This window comes from Emericellopsis atlantica (genome assembly GCF_019669845.1).
Source record: "Emericellopsis atlantica unplaced genomic scaffold F5Z01scaffold_9, whole genome shotgun sequence".
NCBI classification, from domain to species: Eukaryota; Fungi; Ascomycota; class Sordariomycetes; order Hypocreales; family Bionectriaceae; genus Emericellopsis; species Emericellopsis atlantica.
Window position 1 is genome coordinate 91,238 of NW_025764711.1, and position 17,582 is coordinate 108,819.

At 55.6% G+C, this 17,582-nt stretch overlaps 6 protein-coding genes and 1 non-coding gene across 7 annotated transcripts; 2 read left to right on the forward strand and 5 right to left on the reverse strand.

The window, feature by feature from the left end:
- Window positions 1-6: 6 nt before the first annotated feature.
- F5Z01DRAFT_651375 (DNA-binding protein) lies at window positions 7-1,097 on the reverse strand. The gene is made up of 4 exons (XM_046263224.1): window positions 904-1,097; window positions 815-840; window positions 529-742; window positions 7-465 (listed from the first exon to the last, which is right to left on the reverse strand). The coding sequence occupies exons 1-4, from the start codon at window positions 1,009-1,011 to the stop codon at window positions 109-111; spliced, it is 705 nt and encodes a 234-aa protein (XP_046119443.1). The 5' UTR covers window positions 1,012-1,097; the 3' UTR covers window positions 7-108.
- F5Z01DRAFT_545963 (alcohol acetyltransferase-domain-containing protein) lies at window positions 1,081-3,194 on the reverse strand. Its single transcript, XM_046260560.1, has 2 exons — window positions 3,029-3,194; window positions 1,081-2,973 (listed from the first exon to the last, which is right to left on the reverse strand). The coding sequence occupies exons 1-2, from the start codon at window positions 3,100-3,102 to the stop codon at window positions 1,485-1,487; spliced, it is 1,563 nt and encodes a 520-aa protein (XP_046119444.1). The 5' UTR covers window positions 3,103-3,194; the 3' UTR covers window positions 1,081-1,484.
- Window positions 3,182-5,750, reverse strand: F5Z01DRAFT_699200 (major facilitator superfamily domain-containing protein). The gene is made up of 2 exons (XM_046266373.1): window positions 5,186-5,750; window positions 3,182-5,129 (listed from the first exon to the last, which is right to left on the reverse strand). Exons 1-2 carry the CDS (start codon window positions 5,532-5,534, stop codon window positions 3,541-3,543), a joined length of 1,938 nt encoding a protein of 645 aa, XP_046119445.1. The 5' UTR covers window positions 5,535-5,750; the 3' UTR covers window positions 3,182-3,540.
- Window positions 5,751-8,474: 2,724 nt separating this feature from the next.
- Window positions 8,475-9,617, reverse strand: F5Z01DRAFT_672834 (uncharacterized protein; the record flags this gene model as incomplete). Its single annotated transcript, XM_046264861.1, has 2 exons — window positions 8,475-8,868; window positions 8,923-9,617. 2 exons carry the CDS (start codon window positions 9,615-9,617, stop codon window positions 8,475-8,477), a joined length of 1,089 nt encoding a protein of 362 aa, XP_046119446.1.
- A 1,908-nt stretch (window positions 9,618-11,525) lies between these two features.
- On the forward strand, window positions 11,526-13,953 carry F5Z01DRAFT_546162 (fungal-specific transcription factor domain-containing protein). The gene is made up of 2 exons (XM_046260561.1): window positions 11,526-11,999; window positions 12,070-13,953. Exons 1-2 carry the CDS (start codon window positions 11,637-11,639, stop codon window positions 13,849-13,851), a joined length of 2,145 nt encoding a protein of 714 aa, XP_046119447.1. The 5' UTR covers window positions 11,526-11,636; the 3' UTR covers window positions 13,852-13,953.
- A 472-nt stretch (window positions 13,954-14,425) lies between these two features.
- Window positions 14,426-14,534, reverse strand: F5Z01DRAFT_t42. Its single transcript has one exon. It is a non-coding gene; the product is annotated as a tRNA-Pro (tRNA).
- Window positions 14,535-15,687: 1,153 nt separating this feature from the next.
- F5Z01DRAFT_546169 (Alpha/Beta hydrolase protein) lies at window positions 15,688-16,959 on the forward strand. Its single transcript, XM_046260562.1, has one exon. It carries the CDS (start codon window positions 15,866-15,868, stop codon window positions 16,943-16,945), a length of 1,080 nt encoding a protein of 359 aa, XP_046119448.1. The 5' UTR covers window positions 15,688-15,865; the 3' UTR covers window positions 16,946-16,959.
- Window positions 16,960-17,582: the final 623 nt, after the last annotated feature.

The window sequence follows — 17,582 nt, forward strand, 5'->3', positions numbered from 1 at the left end:
CCAAGGCTTCAAAGCCATTCGTACACATTATGTTACACATCAACGCCCATTGCTACTATCCTGCAGTAGCATTGATTCCCAATCCCATTTCCCACGACCTATAGCTCGTCACTCGCCTAGGCGATAGCTGACCAGTGTATCGACCCGGTGGTTGGCCGTGCTGAACCCGCGTAATTGTACCCTTTCTCCGTTCTCAATCTCCTTGGCATCCGAGTCGCCCCATTCCACGGGGACGTCCGAGTCGGCGTCGGCATACACGAGCACGTTGAACGTGCAGTCGCCCGAGAGCTGTGGGAGGAAAGTGACGGACGCAGTGATCTGGCGGAAGATGGCGGCGATCTCCGCCTGGATCTCTTGCTCAGTCTTCTCCTCGGTCTGGGTGGCGCTTGAGGCGGCTGCCGCTGATCTGGACGCGTTCTCGTCGGTCGGTTTTGACTTTGACTTGGTCGGCTGGAAGATTTGCACCTATTGTTCCGCGCCACATGGTTAGCCAAACCACACCGAGTCAAGGGGACTAGGTCTGCCCACATCAAACTGCCACCGCTCGACGTGCTCCCCCGTGTCCTTGTCTGTGATGACAATCACGAGCTTTGAGATTTTACCTCCAACCATCCACTTGTCTAATTGGGACATGATCTTGCGGATATATGCTTTGACCTGGTCGTCGGAGGAAACCAGCATGTTGAGGCCATATTTCTTGACGGCGGAGAAGTCTTCGGCGGGGTACACACCGCGCTGGAAGCTGTCGCATTGTCAGTCTCGGTCGCGGGGATTATGCCTTGCGATGGAATCGAATCTGGGGCGGTCTTCGTACAGGATTGTGTGTATGGAGTATTGGAACTGTGGCCAGAGGGTTAGCTTGCGCGCGCGAGTGAGCTCCGAGGAGGGGTGGGATTGACGTACAAACTCGGCGACGAGTTTTGCTGACCCCTTGAGGGCAAGCTTATGTGTCTTTGCCTTTTCCTTATCCTTGGGGTCCCTTGAGGACTTTGACGGCGGTTTTGTCGACATGATGGTTCGGTGTGTGCTTGATGGATGTGGTGGAAGATGGCGAGGCGTTTTGTTTACTTTGCGGGGAGTGCTTGGTTGGCGGGGGGGACGCCGTTGCGCAGTATTCGGTTTCAGCTACCCTGCATCTTTGCCTGGTCGACTGGATGCGGGCTCCAATATCGCCCAGGAAATAACAACAAGAGCACCAAAAACCTCCATTAAACACGCAGCCAAAGGGTTTTCTATACAAATATGGAAATGGCATTGTTTTCTCCGAATCACAAAAGCACTTTCAACCCTAGTCCTCGACTAATTCATGAGATCCTCCGGCCAAGCTCGCGTGGTGAATCTCATCGTCACCTCAGCCCCGACTTGACAGCAAAGTTGCGCCACCCAACGCCTTGCCCGATTATAAAACGTATGCCAATGAACCCGCCTGCAAAAAAAAGGCCTGGCCGACGAGACAGTACCTTAACGTACAAACCATCAACAGTCTATGGTCTAAACAGCTTCAAACCGCCATCCTCCTTCCACTCACCGTCCGCAAGCCAATTACACCAACCCAAGGTATCGGTCGTCAACCTCTCGCCCACCCTCTGCACCAGCTCATTCAGGCCATCCTGCCAAGTGATGTCCACCGAGATCTCACCTCCCTTGACACCGAAGCAGGACAGGATGAACAAGGACCGGCAGAGCTCCGCGCTGAGGCTGAACATGGCTCTGCTAATATGCCACCCGCCCTCAGCTGAGCCACCATGTCCGTCGATCACACCCAGATTGGTGACCTGCCATGACTCCCGACGGGGCTTCTTCATGGATCGGGTCACCTCGCTTCGCCAGTCGCCGACAAGGCCCATCAGGCTCATAATATCGTCTTTGAAGCCCTTGTCCAGACGCTCCTGGACGTGTCCGCGCGTCAGCCCGGCAACCTCCCACACCACAGGCTCCAAGTAGGCCAGGCCTTGCGAGGGATCCTGCGTGCCAATATTCTTGGTGATTCGGAGCACGTCCTCTTCCGTGAAATCGTGTGCGACCATGGTGACGAGATTGTTCACCATGCGTTTCGGATCGACGCCGTTGACCGAGGAGCCCAGAAATCGTCGCTGATCGACGGCCGTGCTTCCAGAGAGGGAAGGCTGGCCATCCATGTCCTTCAACTCATGGTAGAGCGACGCAAAGACGATGCCGTTGAGCATGCTCGTAACCGTGGCCCCATTCTTCCGACAGGCTGCGACGATGCGTTTGCTCTTGTCCGCGTCGATCAGGATGGACGTGCGGTTCGTGGTGGTTGGACTCGTCTGGAAGGGACCCCACTGCTTCTGCGTGTAAGTCGGCTTCGACATGAACGATGGCTTCAGCTCGTCCCATGCCGATTGAATGGCGAATCCAGGACTTGATGAGAAATTGGCCAGCTTGTTCTGGGGTGGCGTGAACGGGCCTGTCGACTGGCCGAGCAGGAGGACATTGCCGTGGAGGTTGACAGGCCGGTCCGGCTTTTGCGTGGGGTCGTCGAGGAAGCTGAGGAGATCCTCGTGAAAGATTTTGGCGCTCATCCCGTCGGCAATGGTGTGGTTGAACGCCCACATCACGTCGACGAAATCTCCTCCCTGGGTCCTGGTGACTACGAGACGCCATCCAGGTCGCGTCTCCCTCTCCTCGAACCGGCGGTCAATCTGCTCATTGAGGACGTCTTCGACGGCGGTGGCATAGTCCTGCTCTGCGGGAACGGTATGCCACTCGGTAATCTTGTCGAAGTCGATCGAGTCCAGGCGCACCCAGTACGGCTGTTTGGTTGACTCCTTGATGATTCCAACCTGCATCAACGGGTGGTTGAGTGTAGTCTGGGCTACCGCGCGGATGATGGTCTGCTGCAGTGCTGAATGCTCAGATGCTGGTCGCAACTCCTGTGGGACAACGTATCGACAGCTGATGACAGTCGCACACATGGCTTTGAGGGTATAGAGCGCCGCCATGTATCGTTCCCTTGACGCTGGTTAGTGCACCGTCTCCTGCGTACAGGGTACGACATTCCACTCACATGTGGCCCAGCGGTCGCACCACCATGGGCGACGCGCCTTTGTGCGTCTTCTTCGTCCCGTCGACAGCAGCCATTTCGCGTTTTGCAGCAAAGCTGGTCGATTAAGCTTGACTTGCGAGCAAGGCTGACATTGCGGGTGCCCACATTCCATATATATGTACGAAGAAATCACGGGCCATGCTGACAGGTCCAGCCTCACCAAGGGCTTACTTGGCCTTGTCGAATCAGGATCATTATTAGCCACCGACTGTCATTTCAATGCTTACGACTGGAGTCCAAACGTCTGGGGTCTGGACTGTCGCTGAGGTCCGCCGCGGGTGGTCCGCAACGGCAGCCCGCGCGCCCCGAAATGGCAACGGTCCGTCGGCGCAATGTCGACGAACAAGCCCAAGAATGACCAACAGGCGATGGGAGGACGGTTGAAGTATCAATTGTATATTAATTATAGCACAGCCCGGCGTTGGCTATTGCGCCCGAAACATGGCCATCATCAGCATGTCATCGCGGCCCTCCTAAGCTACGCGCGCGGGACGCCGTTTGAACCAGTTTTTGGGGTTGTAAGGATTTCCATCCTTGGCACCCTCAGCCTTTCTCGAATCCTCCCCCACGTCTCCGCCAATGACCAGGCCTCGGACACCTTGCTGTATCTCGTCGAGGTGGTAGTCGCTCATCAGCAGACTGAAGACGAAAATCGGGGCGCAGACGCAGACGGCAATCGTCAACAGCTTCGTCATGGTCTCCTGGTACGCGCGGTTGATGGCGATGCGCTCGTCGCTACCCTGCGGGTACGCGAGCGCCTCGTCGATATCGGAGTAGATGAGGGTCGCGTTCACCTTGGCCGCGTCGGGCAGATACTCATTCAGCTTGGGGACAATGTTCTGTCCCCAGACCGCGCCGCTGATGGCTGAGCCGACGGCACTACCGATGCTCACAATGGTCAGGAATATGGCCGTTGCGGAACCCAGATCTTGGTGACTGGCGCTAGCTTGGACACCAATCTGCGCCGGCACGTTGAGCATACCACCTCCGAATCCAAGGAGCACCTGGCTTCCTATAATGGCAGACAGCGAGGCTGTTTCGGTGCGGTAATGCATCATGAGGCCCATACCCATCATGTACAAGGCGGATCCCCCGACCACGAACCACTTGTACCTAAGGGTCAGCTTGATGAGGATGGAGACGATGATGGACGAGACGGTTGACGAAAAGGTAAAGGTCTGTGTAACGTACACCGCCGTCTGGTTTGGGAGTCCTCGTACGACCAAGAGATACGATTGGAAGTAGGGATACACGGACAGGTAAAAGGCCATGAAGTAAAAGAAGACGAGCACGCAGCCGGCGCTGAATGTTCTGGACTTGAGCAGATACAATGGCGTCAGCGGGTGTGGAGCCGTGTTGGCCATGATTTTGCCAGGCACACCCTGGATGTTGTGCTTCTTTGCGAACCGCGAGCTGGCCTCCCAAAAGGGGTAGATGACCACGAGAACGGCACCGACAGTAACCATGGCTATGATACTACGGTTGGACCATCCGCCAGAGACATTGGCGGCGATTGTGCAGGGCACAAGAATCAGGGCGAAGCCAGCTCCGAGGAGGATCATACCGCCCACGTCGAGGTCCCTCCACAGGTTGCCCAAGACGGCGAGAGGGCCACCTTGCATAGTCTGGCGCTTCGGGGGCAAGAGACCCATCCTCTTGGCTTTGAGCCCGTTCGCAACCAGGGACGTCAGCAGGGGGAGAAATGCAGCGGGCAGCAGGACAGCAAACATGCCGTAGCACCAGCGCCAGCTGCCCGTCTCCTCTCTGATCCTGTCGCTGATGGCGACGCCGACCCAGGTGGTGACGAGAAATGGCAGATCGGGTAGCGTCGACATGATGGCGCGCCAGCTCAGATCGGTCGTGTCGGCGACGAAGACTTGCTGCAGGATCTGCAGACCAGTGCTGCCTGACGAGTAGAAGATCTGAGCAGCGGCAAAGGTCTGGACGTTGTTGGAGCAGGCCATGGCGATAAAGCCGAGGACAAAGAGCAAGACGGAGAGACAAAATGCTTCTGTGCGGCCAAACACGTCGGCAATCTTGGCCATGGGAGGCTTGACGATGGCTGGGATGGGCAATTAGCTGTTGGCTCGACTGATGGCCTCGCGATAGGGGACGTACTGAGGATGACGCTCTGCACTACATTGATGGTCGACACCAGCGAGTGCTGCGAGAAGGAACTGGTGACAAAGATGGTGACCGAGCCCGTCACTTGGCCCTCGAGAGAGGTGACGAAGGCCATGAGGAAAATGCCGAGATAGGCCACTCCCAGTCCAACCTTTGTCCAGGATTGGGAGATGGCCTCGATTCCCTTGACGCCATCCTGCAGTGACTGCGCAGACGACTCGGTGTCGTCGACTACGGGCGTTTCGTGGAGCGTTTTCTCCGTGACTGGTTGCTCGTGTGCCCGCGAGGACGCCTGTTCATGTGGTTGTAAGGAGGACTGATCGATATGTGGTTGGTCGGCCATGATCAATGGAGCAAGTGCGCACACGCCTGTGCTCGCTGAGACCCTCAAAAAAAAAGATGCATCTGCGCGAAGGAGAGAAGAAGAGAAGAAAAGGCTGTAGGAAGAGACGTATTTACCGTGGAGGCTATAGATTGATAAGATTTGATCCGGCAGGGTGCGGCACCCAGGCGATGCCAGATGGCGTCAAAGGCGAATGAATCCTTCGGGCGACTCTTGACTTGGAAACGAGGGCAATTAAGTTAAGGTTATTTTGTTAAGGCTGCGCCAGCGCAGCTGCAATCGACCCATTCTGCCAGAATATCTAGCAGCCTCTGATGCAGTCCTTGTCGACCACATCAGAGGCGAGGATAGAGTAGGAAGTCGAACAGGCTCGAAGGTGAGTTGGTCAACTTGGTTGGATGCGCTTGACCTCAGCGTCCGGATATCCACTGCTCCTGCCATCTTGGGCGCGGTGGAGTTTATCTTGATCGTCGTCTAAGTTAATTACTGTAACGCTAGTCAGTTTGCGGAAATCATGGATGGACAGCTCGCAGCGCGAACGGCGCAAAGTTCAAACTCAGTCACTCACACTCATTGCCTGTTGAACACTCGATAGTCGTCTATCTCAAAAGTTTGGCCGACACCACGTCGACAGATGGCCTGAGAAAAGTCACTCTGAGCTTGGGGTCGGCGAATAGCTTCAACATCTAAACATGCGCATGGGACCTAGGTAAGGATGCGAAGCTCACACCACTGCGCAAAGACCAGGGCAGTTTGTTGAGGCACGGGCGCTGTTTCACTTCACAACAAGTCTTGATAACATAGGTCTCGTCTTCATAAAATGAGCTGGTTCGATTTCGAGATAGGCAGAATGAAACTGATTGCGGGAAGCCGGTGTCACCATTCATTCACACAATTGCAGCGATCATTCACAGCAACGTTTCTTTGTTAGACAATGGCCATCTCGGAGAGCAAAGGAAATAACAGCAGAAACATTAGCAACAGAAGAACGCCTTGGTGTTGGTGTAATTCAAATATACACGAGGGTAACATTGGAACCATGTCTTGTTCGAGTAAATCCAGTCGGTATGGATATACAGCCGTACACATGTAGTCGACGCGCTATCATGCAAAAAGGGCCGGAAGAGAACATGGGTTCACAAGATGATCCCAGGAATCCGGAAAACTTGTCAGCTTCACCATTTTCTCTTTCTATGTATTGAACAGGCTTGGCGCGACAATGCTCATGCAACTCTGCTTAATGGCTCAGGCCCCAGAGCGTGTAGGACTGGTGAAGCTGCTCTTGTCCTTGCATTGTTTTGAGGCGCCTTGGTATACAAAGATTTGATGTTACAGTACTCGACCGGAAAATCATTGACCTCAGACGAGGGCCCTGATCCTGAAACGCTTTTGCCAATCTTGAATTGAAGGTAGAATCAGTGCATCTTTGTGTCCGGAATCTACTCTACGAGCAATCAACAGAGACGAATCAGCTTCCTATGGCGAGCGGTACCCCAAGTATTCAAAGACTTAGAGCTTTCCCTCCCCCTTGAGCTACATGAAACCAATTGTCCCTGGAGGTATGACTACTCGATGTCGCTCTTTAGGCGGCCAAGAGAACAAGAGGCCGACGTCCTCTGTTCGCATGGTGAGACGTCGCGCATGAGCTTGTGAAGTGTATTTACAATGGTACAATGAGGACTTCCTTGAGGAAAGCAAAGCGGCATCGACAAGTATAGAAAGGCAAGTCTTCTTCTTCACATTGCTCCTACATCAACAAATATTACAATCCACTGCCTCATCACCATCCAGACCTTGACTGCTTGCTTCAACCGCGAATTGCTCACCATGGCAGAGCCTCAAAACTTTCAAGAGAACAAGAACGGTAGCGAGACATCGTCAAACATTGCCTACGACAACCATGAACTCCCCAGCACGCTTCTAGCTGCATCGTCTGGCGACACAGCAGACGGCACTCCGGGAACAAACAACAACCCAGCAGTCACTGACTGGCTCGCTGCATCCACCTCAATCACGCCAGAACATGCAGAAGGCCTGCCAGCTGAGAATCCCAGTGGCGCAGCTTCTCTTGCCAATCCTGACGGCGACGCACTTCGCCTGCACCGACCCATGCGTTTCTGGGGAATTGCCGAGACTATCTTTGAGAATATCTATGGCCCAATGTCAGCTGGGCCGACCTCATCTGGTTCTTCTCCAGCCTGGGCTATAGCCTAGACCAAAGCCGGCCAGGCTCTCGTGTGGCCTTCAGCCATGATGAAGACCGTTGCCCCTTTCCAACGTGGGAGACTTGGCAGGATCCTACGACACGGGAGAACCACGAGAGCAATGCCCGCTTCATCTTCCATAGACCACACCCAGAGAGCACCATAAAGGCACAGAAGATCCTGCGTATTAGGAATTGGCTTGAACGTGCTGGCGTCAACATGGCACTGTTGCAAAGCGTCTTTCGAGAGTAAGGACGGAAGGGCCTTGTGCGAGGTAACCCGTGTCTGTGGACCGCCTGGGAAACCTCCAGGTGTCTCGGGATGCCGACGAAGCCAGCTGGACTGGCGGTGCAGTGGAGGAGCCACGCTTTGAGAGCTACCGATCCGGATGACGAGTGTGTTGGACCGGGAAGACCGTCTGGGCAAATTCACCAGGCATATAGGCTATCATGTGGCGTTTTTTCGGGAAATATGATTGTAGGTAGCTCTTCTTAAAGTGTATCAGCGCTTGCCACAAGCAAGGCGACGGAAAGCGAGTCCGCTTCACACATCAGTGACATGGCTCCAGGGCTGCAAAAAGGTGCAAACATTACCCTCCTTGTTCATACACAATTGTGCCTTCCTTCATCGTACTCATTGCGGACAAGAATATGCTTCCAAAAACGCCTCGCTCATAGCGCAAAAAAAAAAAGGGAGATTCCCCAGATCAACCCGAAGACAAACTTAGCGATCGGCCTCACGCCTGCCTCTTCCTTCCCCTTTGTCGTGGCGCCGCGGGCTTGAGGCTGTCAAAGTACTCCTTCACAATTTGCGGCGCGGCCTTTTGTATCTTTTTCTTGGGCTCCCACGTAGCTTCAGAGGGCGCGTAACCGGTCCACTCGACCAGAAGTTTCTGGCCCTTGTGTTCACGGATACAGTAAACATCGTAGAGCCCTTCCTCATTAGGGTTTTCGGGATGGCCACCCTGTTGCTGCCAGTACTTGAGCAGAGCGTCCAGCGCATCATGGTGCAGGTTCGCCTCGGGTTCCCAGGTGGGCTCGGCACCATGCCACTCAACGAGCAGCTCGATTGTGGTGCCTCGCCAACGATGCTCGAGGAAGCGGGTAAAGACGAAATATGGGTCACCTTTGCTGTCTGAGGGCACCTCGTAGATGTCGTTCGGGTTCCGCGATGGTAGCTAGGACTGATCCAGCGTAGGGGTCTGCTCTGCCGCCGTCGTCTCATCTTCTGTCTGAGAGGTAGGGGCCTTAGATTGGTCGTCGATTATCTGAGGAATGTCGGCGGCGCCGTCCTCGCCATGGGACGAGGCTGTTGACGCAGGAGCAGGTTCAACAAATAGGTCCTTCTCCTCGACAGACTCAGGCTGAGGCCTCGTACTGACCTCGACGCTGATTTCCTCGGCAACATCCTCGGGCTGTGTGGCCATTATGTCCGTGTCGAGGACCTGGACATACTGTGATTGTTCACGTGGTGATACACCCGAGAAAGGGAGTTGACTGGCCATGGCAAACTCGCCATGCTCACCGCTAGAAGACACGGTAGCCTGCGGCGGTCGGCTTTCGAGGCGGCTCGAGCTCTCGATCGGGAGCTGGGAAGCAAGCTGTGTCGGCGGTTGGCTCTTGGTCGGGGACCCTTTGCGTTGGGAAGAGCGGGCACGACCAGCGGGCGCGGCGCCGACCGCTTCGCGTGATGACTTTGCCAATGGCAATGCTTTGCGCGCTTGTTTGGTGCCGTAGGTCCGCAGAGGAGGTTCGGGGGCGGCGCGCTTTTTCGACTGTTGCTGGGATGGAGAACCGGTGTCTTGCAATTTGTTATCCGGCCTTTTAGGGATTGGGCTTTGGCCTAGCCACCCAAAGCGTTCGAGAAGCCTAGCACTCATGATGATCGAACGACATAGCAAACAAGAGTTAAAGTGATAACTGTGGCTGTGGTATTGGGGTGACTGGACTGTTCGTGCAAAGCGGTGCGACGCGGTTGAAACGCGTGACGCGAAGCGGGGCGCTGTGAGGAAGTCATACAGTCTGACGCACTGTGCGAGCCAGCCAAACAGTGCCTTAGTACTGTGTGAATACAAAGCCGTGGACTGTAAATCGAGAGATCCCGAATTGCGTGAACGTACGGTACACAATTTGAATACCACTTACCCTAAAGTGATCATCTTTCCGCACTCGCAAGAGTACTACCTTTTGCTGTACAAGTAAGGTAGTATGACACCTTGGATACTGAATCAGTTGTTACATTTCGCTACTTCTCATTAATACGAGTTTTTCTCAGGTATCTGGATCCAACGTGTGTGATTGCACAGGAAGAAGATTATTTCTTTAAGAGAATTTCAATCACGAGCATGCATTTCAACGCATAAAAAACCCACGAAGGCAGGCACTTCGCTTCTGCTGCTAGGCGTACAGGACCTGTCAAATCTACTCGCTACGTATCACCTGAGGACCCAACCATGCTCTGGTTGCCTTTGGTTTTCCTCGACGCTCAGATAGTCCGTACCCCGCACCGTCCCTTGTTCCTAGAAAGGTGCATCAAGCCCAGTACAACACCCAGAAGACCGGTCAAGACCTCGCTTTGACTGGTCATCCCAGGACTGTGCTACTTGTACGCAGCAGCCAGCTTAATTTCAGTGCGATCAGCGATCTTCAGATCGAGGCGGGTGGACCCGCGATCCAGTTTCAAGATCCAATTCCAAGACATCGAACTTGTTGATGCCCTCGCGCTAGCCAAGCCTACGCACCAGCCCTGGGAGTGCACTAAGGCATGGCCTGTGGGGAACGAGGACGGGACCAATCCAGCCCTTGCTTTTTCAAGTTTCCTCCAGGCTCCAGGCGCATCGGATTTCGTAGCTGGAGCCTGGACGGACTGGTCCAAGTAGTAGGTGATCCCAGACGGCCATCTAGATGTACTCTGCCCAAGAAAGTCGGCACTGGGGCGAGCTGGAATGAGATAAGAAAGCACCAGGACGCAAGAGCGATACCGCCAAGTCAATTCCCGGTGCCATGAACGCCCTCTTCCTGTGAATTGTCCAATACGCAGCATGGAAACATGGCTTGTTTGACACCTGCATGCCCCTCCCGCCTGCGGCGGGGGATGTGGATGGGTAAGGTTCGCTGACAAGTGGCATTCGAGGACTGTGACAAGGCCGGACTCCGGAGACCGAAGCCCTTATACACAGGCCGCACTCGCGCAGGGGCGAAATCTTGAAAATCCTTGTCAACATGCACGTTCCTTGTGACATGTCAATGTGTCAAAATCTCTCTTGCGTTGGGTGCGGGGATCACGCAGGCAGAGAGGTGGTCTTGAGCGGCCCACCCACTGATCTAGCAAGGTAATACGGTGCTGTTACATGGGCGCGTGAGAAGAGGAGACAAGCCGGCGTTTGCAGTTGAGCACGGTAGGATTTGAGGAGAAGGACAGCCGTGGCGGAGTGACATTTGGCTGAGCGTGACCTCTTGCCGAGGTGATAGGACGTCTTCCATGCCAACTGGGCGCACTTCATTCCCACGTCCTCTATTAGCGCGGTGGACGTAGCGTAGCGAGGCCGTGGGGAGCGATGCAGGGAGGGTAGGAAGGAGACTGGACTGGAGTCGAGTCGCCGACGGTCGAGTCGAGTCGAGTCGAGCCCAGTTGTTGGTGCGTGTTGCCGCTGTTGCGTGCGCTGCGTGCCGTCCATGCTGCCCCACCTGCGGCTTCGAGAGCAGGGTGCGTTTCCGTAACTCCAGTCCTCCAACACGCATCTGCCACTTCTGATTACGGATACTACTACTTGTGTTATGTCTCTCTGCTTCTTCTGCTTCCCTCTCTCGTCTCCTCATCCCTCCATGCTCGACCGCCCTGTCTTGCGTCCATCTCCGCCTGATCACTCTGAGCAGATCATGCTTGCGGACCCCTCGTGATGGAGCCTCCATCCAGTGGCAGTCGCCCCGCCTATCGCACCTCTTGTACAGAGTGCCAGCGTCGCAAGCAAAAGTGCAATCGCGAATGGCCTTGCAACCACTGCCAGAAGCGCAAGGTCGCCGAAATTTGCCGCTTTCACAATCCCCTCGCCTCGGTCTCGGCCACGGCCCCGGCCACGAACAGGACGACGCCCGCCATCAGCAACAAGCGCTCGCGCAGCCTCCACGATGACGATGACGACGACGACGACGACGAGCAGAGCAACGAGTATCAGAGCGATGAAGACGCCGACAAACTGGGGCTCGAGGCCCTGGGTTACATGTCAGGCTCTTTGCTAGATTCGCTCACCATGGAGCCAAAGGTACGGATGGACTGGGACGCAGGTTCACGAGCGCACTGACGTCCATTGTGCTGACTAGAACATGAAAAAGGGTTCCGAGAAACTCGACTGGGTGACCGTCAATACCTGTCCCAAGCTGCGTGACGCGCTTGAAAATTTACCGCAACGACCCCAGATGGATGGTCTGTTGCAAATGTTCTTCAACAATGTCAACTATCACTACTACATTATATACCCCCCTCGCTTTCTAGAGGAATACCAGCAGTGGTGGGACCGGATAACGAAGCAACAGCCTGTCACGCTACAATGGACCTGTCTTCTCATTATGATGCTGTCCTGCGCCATGCAGCACGTGGACGCAGAAATGAAGGTCAACCTCGAGCAACGACTGGGCGATTCGGCAGACAGTCTGTCCAAGCGCTACTACGACACGGTCAAGGATCTGGCGGTTGCCATCACCAGCGGCCGATATCACGTCATCAACGTACAGCGCACCCTCCACAGCATATACTGGCACAAGGCCGAGGCCCAATTCCCCGAGGCATGGCATGGCATCGGCGAAGCAGTCCGCGAGGCACAGGAGCTGGGCTTCCACTGCGAATCCGACGAAGATGGCCTACCCGAATTTGAGCGCGAGGTGCGGAGACGGCTGTGGTGCATCCTGTCGACATGGGACTGGCAATTTGCGTCCGGTCTCCAGAGACCGACCATGATCGACCACGGCGATGTCAACGTTCCTTTGCCGACGCTCACCCTCGAGAATGTGGATCCCTCGCCTCTTCTGCACATGAAGCTACAGGCCCAGGCCATCACGACGCTCGCTGCTCGGTTCGGTGCCCCCAAGAACGTCAAGACGCACGACGAGATCCTCGAGTACAAGACCATCATTGAGGACTGGCTCTCGGGCTTTCCTGCTGTGTACAGCACCGAGAACCCCGACCTGTCTAGAGACAGCGTCCATCCCTGGGTCACGTCTCACCGCTTCTACATCCACACCATGGCCTACCTGATGATCCTCAACCCCATCCGCCTCTACATGGGCAAGTATTTCGACGAGAACTCCTCGGCTGAGGATCTACGTATAAGGGATATTGGTGTCTACTATTCCTTGCGCAACCTCGACACGACGAGGCAGTGGACAGAGTACTCGTCGCATCGGGACGGCCGCTACCACTTTATCATCTTTTCGCTGTTTGACACAGCGACTGTCCTCGCCGCGGCCATTATCAAAGACCGCGCCAAGACGATTCCTCGGCGCGACGAGATTCTGGAAGCCATACAGAGTGCATACTTGCTGCTGCGCCGCGTAAACAAACTGTCCAAGACGGCGCAGGTATCGTACGATATTTTGTCGCGGGTTGTCAGGCGGCTCCCTCGGCCTCGCCGGTCCAAGAAGGCTCGTGTGCAGCTGGCGCCCGCCGAGGATACGTCTTCGGCTTCGGCCTCGACGTCGCCCTCCACCTTTGGCAACAGTGGGACGACGGGCTCGTCGCCTCCCACAGCCGCTAATACACCCAACAGCGGGGCGCCCTCGATCGAGAGCCAGATCATGCCGCAGCAGCAGAGCTTCGACATGGAGCCATCGATGGGCGACTGGGGGCCACCGCCTGGCCCGCCGCCGCCCGGTGAGGTGAAGCTTGAGCAGATACCGAGCCACATGCTGCAGCCAGACATGAGCATGTTTGCGCCATCCATGTCCATGATGCCACAGCACGCTGATCTGCAGCCTCCCATGCCCGAGATGATACCCGCTTTTGGATACGACGAGTTGATCACGGACGATGTCATGGGCCACTTCTCCCTGCTCTGGGACCACAACAGCCTCAGCTTGCCGTTCATCAACTCTCAGGTGGGCGGCGGGCAGATGCAATGAATGAGTTGATGACTGATGGGGCGGCATGCATGCCCGTGGTTCACGTATAATTAACACATGACAGCGTTCTTTTGGATCGAATGGGGCGGCTATCTGCTATAATCGTAGGAAATGAACTGGCGTTACGGAGTACATCTAATTAGATACTCGCTTGCGTGAACGCGTGCGTCTGGTGTTGTACCCCTTTCCCAACCCAAGCATGAATGACCCAGACGTATTTGACGTCAACGACTCTAGTACGTGTGTGTATGTCTCACGCACCTGCAACCCCCAAAAAGAAACAGCGAGGAAGGAAAAGGAACGGCGTTCTCAGTTGTGAGGTGATTTACAGACAGACTTTGCGTCGATCTAAAAAGCAAGCAAGGTGGAGGGGGGGAACCCGACTCGTACGCGACCAAAAGTCGAGTGGTACGGAGTAGTGGTGATTCATTCACCTGGGCTGATACTTAGTACTCGCTCGCCCAAATTAGAAGACATCCCCATTAATAAAAAAAGAAAGTCACTTGTAATCCAAATTCTTGAGAACCGTTACTAACCAACTGAGTGAGTTAGTAGGCAAAAAAAGCAAAAGTTGGGGTCTGGCCGGGGATTGAACCCGGGACCTCGCGCAAGCTTTGAAACTCAGGGTTTGATAGCTCGAAAGAACTCCCTAAGCGCGAATCATACCACTAGACCACCAGACCGAATGTCAACCGAAGGGCTGAGAGATTGTTGGAGGAGGGGCTCAGCTTTGGAACTTAGAAGGGCTTTACGCGCGGAGGAAGATGCTTGGTGCCCGCCTTGGCAAGGTACCTACGCTCTGTCAATCACACCTGCCTTCCATCTCAACCAACGGCTCTGCCACAATATTCACTGAATTCTCATTAGACTAACCTCTTCAGCCCGTCAATCTAGACCAGGAAAAATCCATGGGTCATCTGTGCTGGACGTGGCTGAGATGGGAGATTGCTTTATGACTAAAAGTGTCACTCCAGTCTACATGTAGGTAAAAGGGCTTGAAGGGCATCCTTTATGGTCCGCGGCTTGACGTACCTGGCCGGTATATCCTAGCGTTGTCGGACGGCCGCCTGGACTGTACATATGCTCAGGAAATGAAATACAGATAAAGCCAACAAGACGCATGCGTTTGATGCTCCTCCCGTGAAGCCTCTTTTCCTCCCTCCACGCCAGCCAAGACTACAACAGGGAAAATCACTGAGGGCCTTATCGGTGATGATAGTATTTCCAGCACCCAACCAGCACCATGCCAAGTTTCTTGGTGATGGGCTCGCAGAGTCGCACCCGCGTGCACCCCAGCCAGCCCCTAGGCCCCCCACCTGATCTCGAGCTAATTAAGCCTCCGGGAGCTAAGAAGACGTCTTGTGCGATACCCTTATGTGCGCCGCTTGGCAAAGCTTGTTGCGGCTCTCGATCTCGAGGCCACACTGCCACATTTCCACACAGCGTAAAGTTATTTTCGTGCATGACAGCTCGAAGGACTGGAAGGGCTGATGCACGCGCAGTCAAGTGGGATTTGGTGGCGCGACCAGCCTGCGCGTCGCCCTCTGCCATACCAAGCCATTGACCAGAGTACTGACCAGATGCAACTCTCCACGCAAAGTTCATGACAAGGGCACGTGTGTTCTCGGCGGGCAACCTTGGGCTCGCCCACGAGAACATCAATGATAATTACATGTAGGTACGTACACAATATAGCCAGCTGCGGCCGGGGGAAAAAAGAGTCCGGCCCCAGGGTCCAGCGACTCCTCACAAAATGCCAGATGCGGTCATCACCGGCAATGTGACGTCGGCGCTCCACTAACGTACCACCACCGCATCCCTTATCTTCCGGGAATACCTTATTGTACCCATTCGTCTCTGCGAGATTGGAGCCGCAGACGCGCGTGTCCAGTCCTTCACGAACAGTGCCTTTCGTAATCATTGCTCGGCGAGACATTCCCTCACTACTTTCCATCTGCCCAGACTCGATGCTTCTTGGCTTCCTCCACCGTGCCTGACACATCCACGCCCAGCCATGTCTAGCACATCGCCTGCAGCCATGGAGAAGCTGGAGCTTCCGGCGGAAGACAAGGCCCACGGCGACACCTCTCCCACCAGCTCGCGGATCAAGATCACCCATCGACCCGACCGGTCTGCTCCCATGGCTGCCCTCCAGTTTATCCTCAAGCCATTCCGCCCACGCCTGGTCGCGCCCTCGGGAAAGTCCCGCGGCGCACATCCCGTCCGATTGAAGCCGCCCATCTGGGCATTGCGTACCACGCACTGGAAGGAGTACCAGGTTGATGGGACCTGGATCTACGACATGGTCCCCAAGGTGTCAAACAAGCATTGCGACTATCCGAAGCGCAGGATATATTACTTCTGCGGTGGGAGCTGGCAGGACCCGCCCAGCATCATGCACTGGCGCTTGGCTGCGGAGCTCAGTCGCAAAGTGCACAATGCGATGGTGTCGGTCATATCGCACCCCCTGGCACCAGAATGCCCGGCGTGCGAGGCACTGCCACACTTGGACCGTCTGTACAAGGAGTTGATGCGTCGGAGCGCCGAGGCAGGCGAGAGGGTGGTATGGGCGGGCGATTCCTCAGGAGGCAATCTGGCGTTGAGCGTTGTGCTTCATAGCCTCAGTACGCAGGGGGTGGATGGCCCCCAGCCCGCTGCTGTCATGGCAATTTGCGCACCGACGGACCTGCGACATCTCGATGATAAGATCAAGGAGGTAGAGCCGTACGATTCGATGATGACGCTGGATTTTGTCAACGAGGCTGCTTCCAAGTGGACGAATATGAGGGAGGGCGTGGAGGCTGGTTCTGATCATTCAGGGTATAGCATCTCCGATCCCAGAATTTCACCGGCGGCGGGCGATATCGGTCTGTTCGCGGCGGCCAACATAGCCGTGCACGGTGTGACGGCAGGATTCGACGTGCTGGCGCCCGAGGCAGTGAATTTTCGGGATCGATGCGCCGAGGCGGGCGTCGAGGGCCAATGGCTGCAGTGCGACAAGATGATGCACGACTTTCCACTCATGTTCAAGTGCGGCTTTAGCGACTGCCAAAGAGGACTGGACTGGATCGTGGACGTTCTTCAAACTGCCTGAGCCGGGGAGGAGAAGCATGGCGTTGGGCGTTATGGCGACAAGAGGGGCTGCTGCTCGGGGTCGTGGTCCGCGCGGGCGACACCACCTCTCTCACGGAATCTGTTTGACAATGTAATTAGCGAGCAATACCCATGAATGAACATGATCTCGAGGCGCGACGTACCTGATGTAGCCTGCAAACGTGCCCAGCCACAGCGACCCGAGGTAGGTGATCGTCCACTCTAGGTAGCCTGCTCGTCTGTAGTAGTCGGTGTAGAGGAACACCAGGAACAAGGTGCCTGTGACGGCGATGCACAGGACGAGAAAGGTGTTGACCAAGCACCACTTCCTCAGGCCCGGGAACCGCGCAGCCTTGTACGTCTCGTCCCACCAAACAATCTCCGTCGCGAGCGAGCTGATGGCCAGGCCGCCAAACGTGCCCACCAGCAGCCACCGATGCTTCTCGTGCTCCTCAAACGTGTCGAAGACGCTGAGGAGAAGCAGGCAGCCACCGGCCACCAGGCCGCTGACCATGGCCACACCGCTCAGCGACTTTCTCCAGACCTTGTCGTCGGTCAGGCCGTAAAAGTGCTCCGAGTAGCGCACATGGTGCACGCTCCAGACAGTGCCCACGAAGCCGATGCTGGTCAACGTGCAC

Excerpts from the sequence above, each read along its gene's own strand:
- F5Z01DRAFT_651375 (XM_046263224.1), bottom strand. The coding sequence starts at position 1,011 with ATGTCGACAAAACCGCCGTCAAAGTCCTCAAGGGACCCCAAGGATAAG. Across the intron at positions 743-814 it reads TACTCCATACACACAATCCT|CTTCCAGCGCGGTGTGTACC; the intron begins GTACGAAGACCG and ends ACAATGCGACAG. Across the intron at positions 466-528 it reads TCGAGCGGTGGCAGTTTGAT|GTGCAAATCTTCCAGCCGAC; the intron begins GTGGGCAGACCT and ends GCGGAACAATAG.
- F5Z01DRAFT_545963 (XM_046260560.1), bottom strand. The coding sequence starts at position 3,102 with ATGGCTGCTGTCGACGGGACGAAGAAGACGCACAAAGGCGCGTCGCCC. Across the intron at positions 2,974-3,028 it reads GTGCGACCGCTGGGCCACAT|GGAACGATACATGGCGGCGC; the intron begins GTGAGTGGAATG and ends ACCAGCGTCAAG.
- F5Z01DRAFT_699200 (XM_046266373.1), bottom strand. The coding sequence starts at position 5,534 with ATGGCCGACCAACCACATATCGATCAGTCCTCCTTACAACCACATGAA. Across the intron at positions 5,130-5,185 it reads AGTGCAGAGCGTCATCCTCA|CCATCGTCAAGCCTCCCATG; the intron begins GTACGTCCCCTA and ends TGCCCATCCCAG.
- F5Z01DRAFT_546162 (XM_046260561.1), top strand. The coding sequence starts at position 11,637 with ATGGAGCCTCCATCCAGTGGCAGTCGCCCCGCCTATCGCACCTCTTGT. Across the intron at positions 12,000-12,069 it reads CGCTCACCATGGAGCCAAAG|GGTTCCGAGAAACTCGACTG; the intron begins GTACGGATGGAC and ends AACATGAAAAAG.
- F5Z01DRAFT_546169 (XM_046260562.1), top strand. The coding sequence starts at position 15,866 with ATGTCTAGCACATCGCCTGCAGCCATGGAGAAGCTGGAGCTTCCGGCG.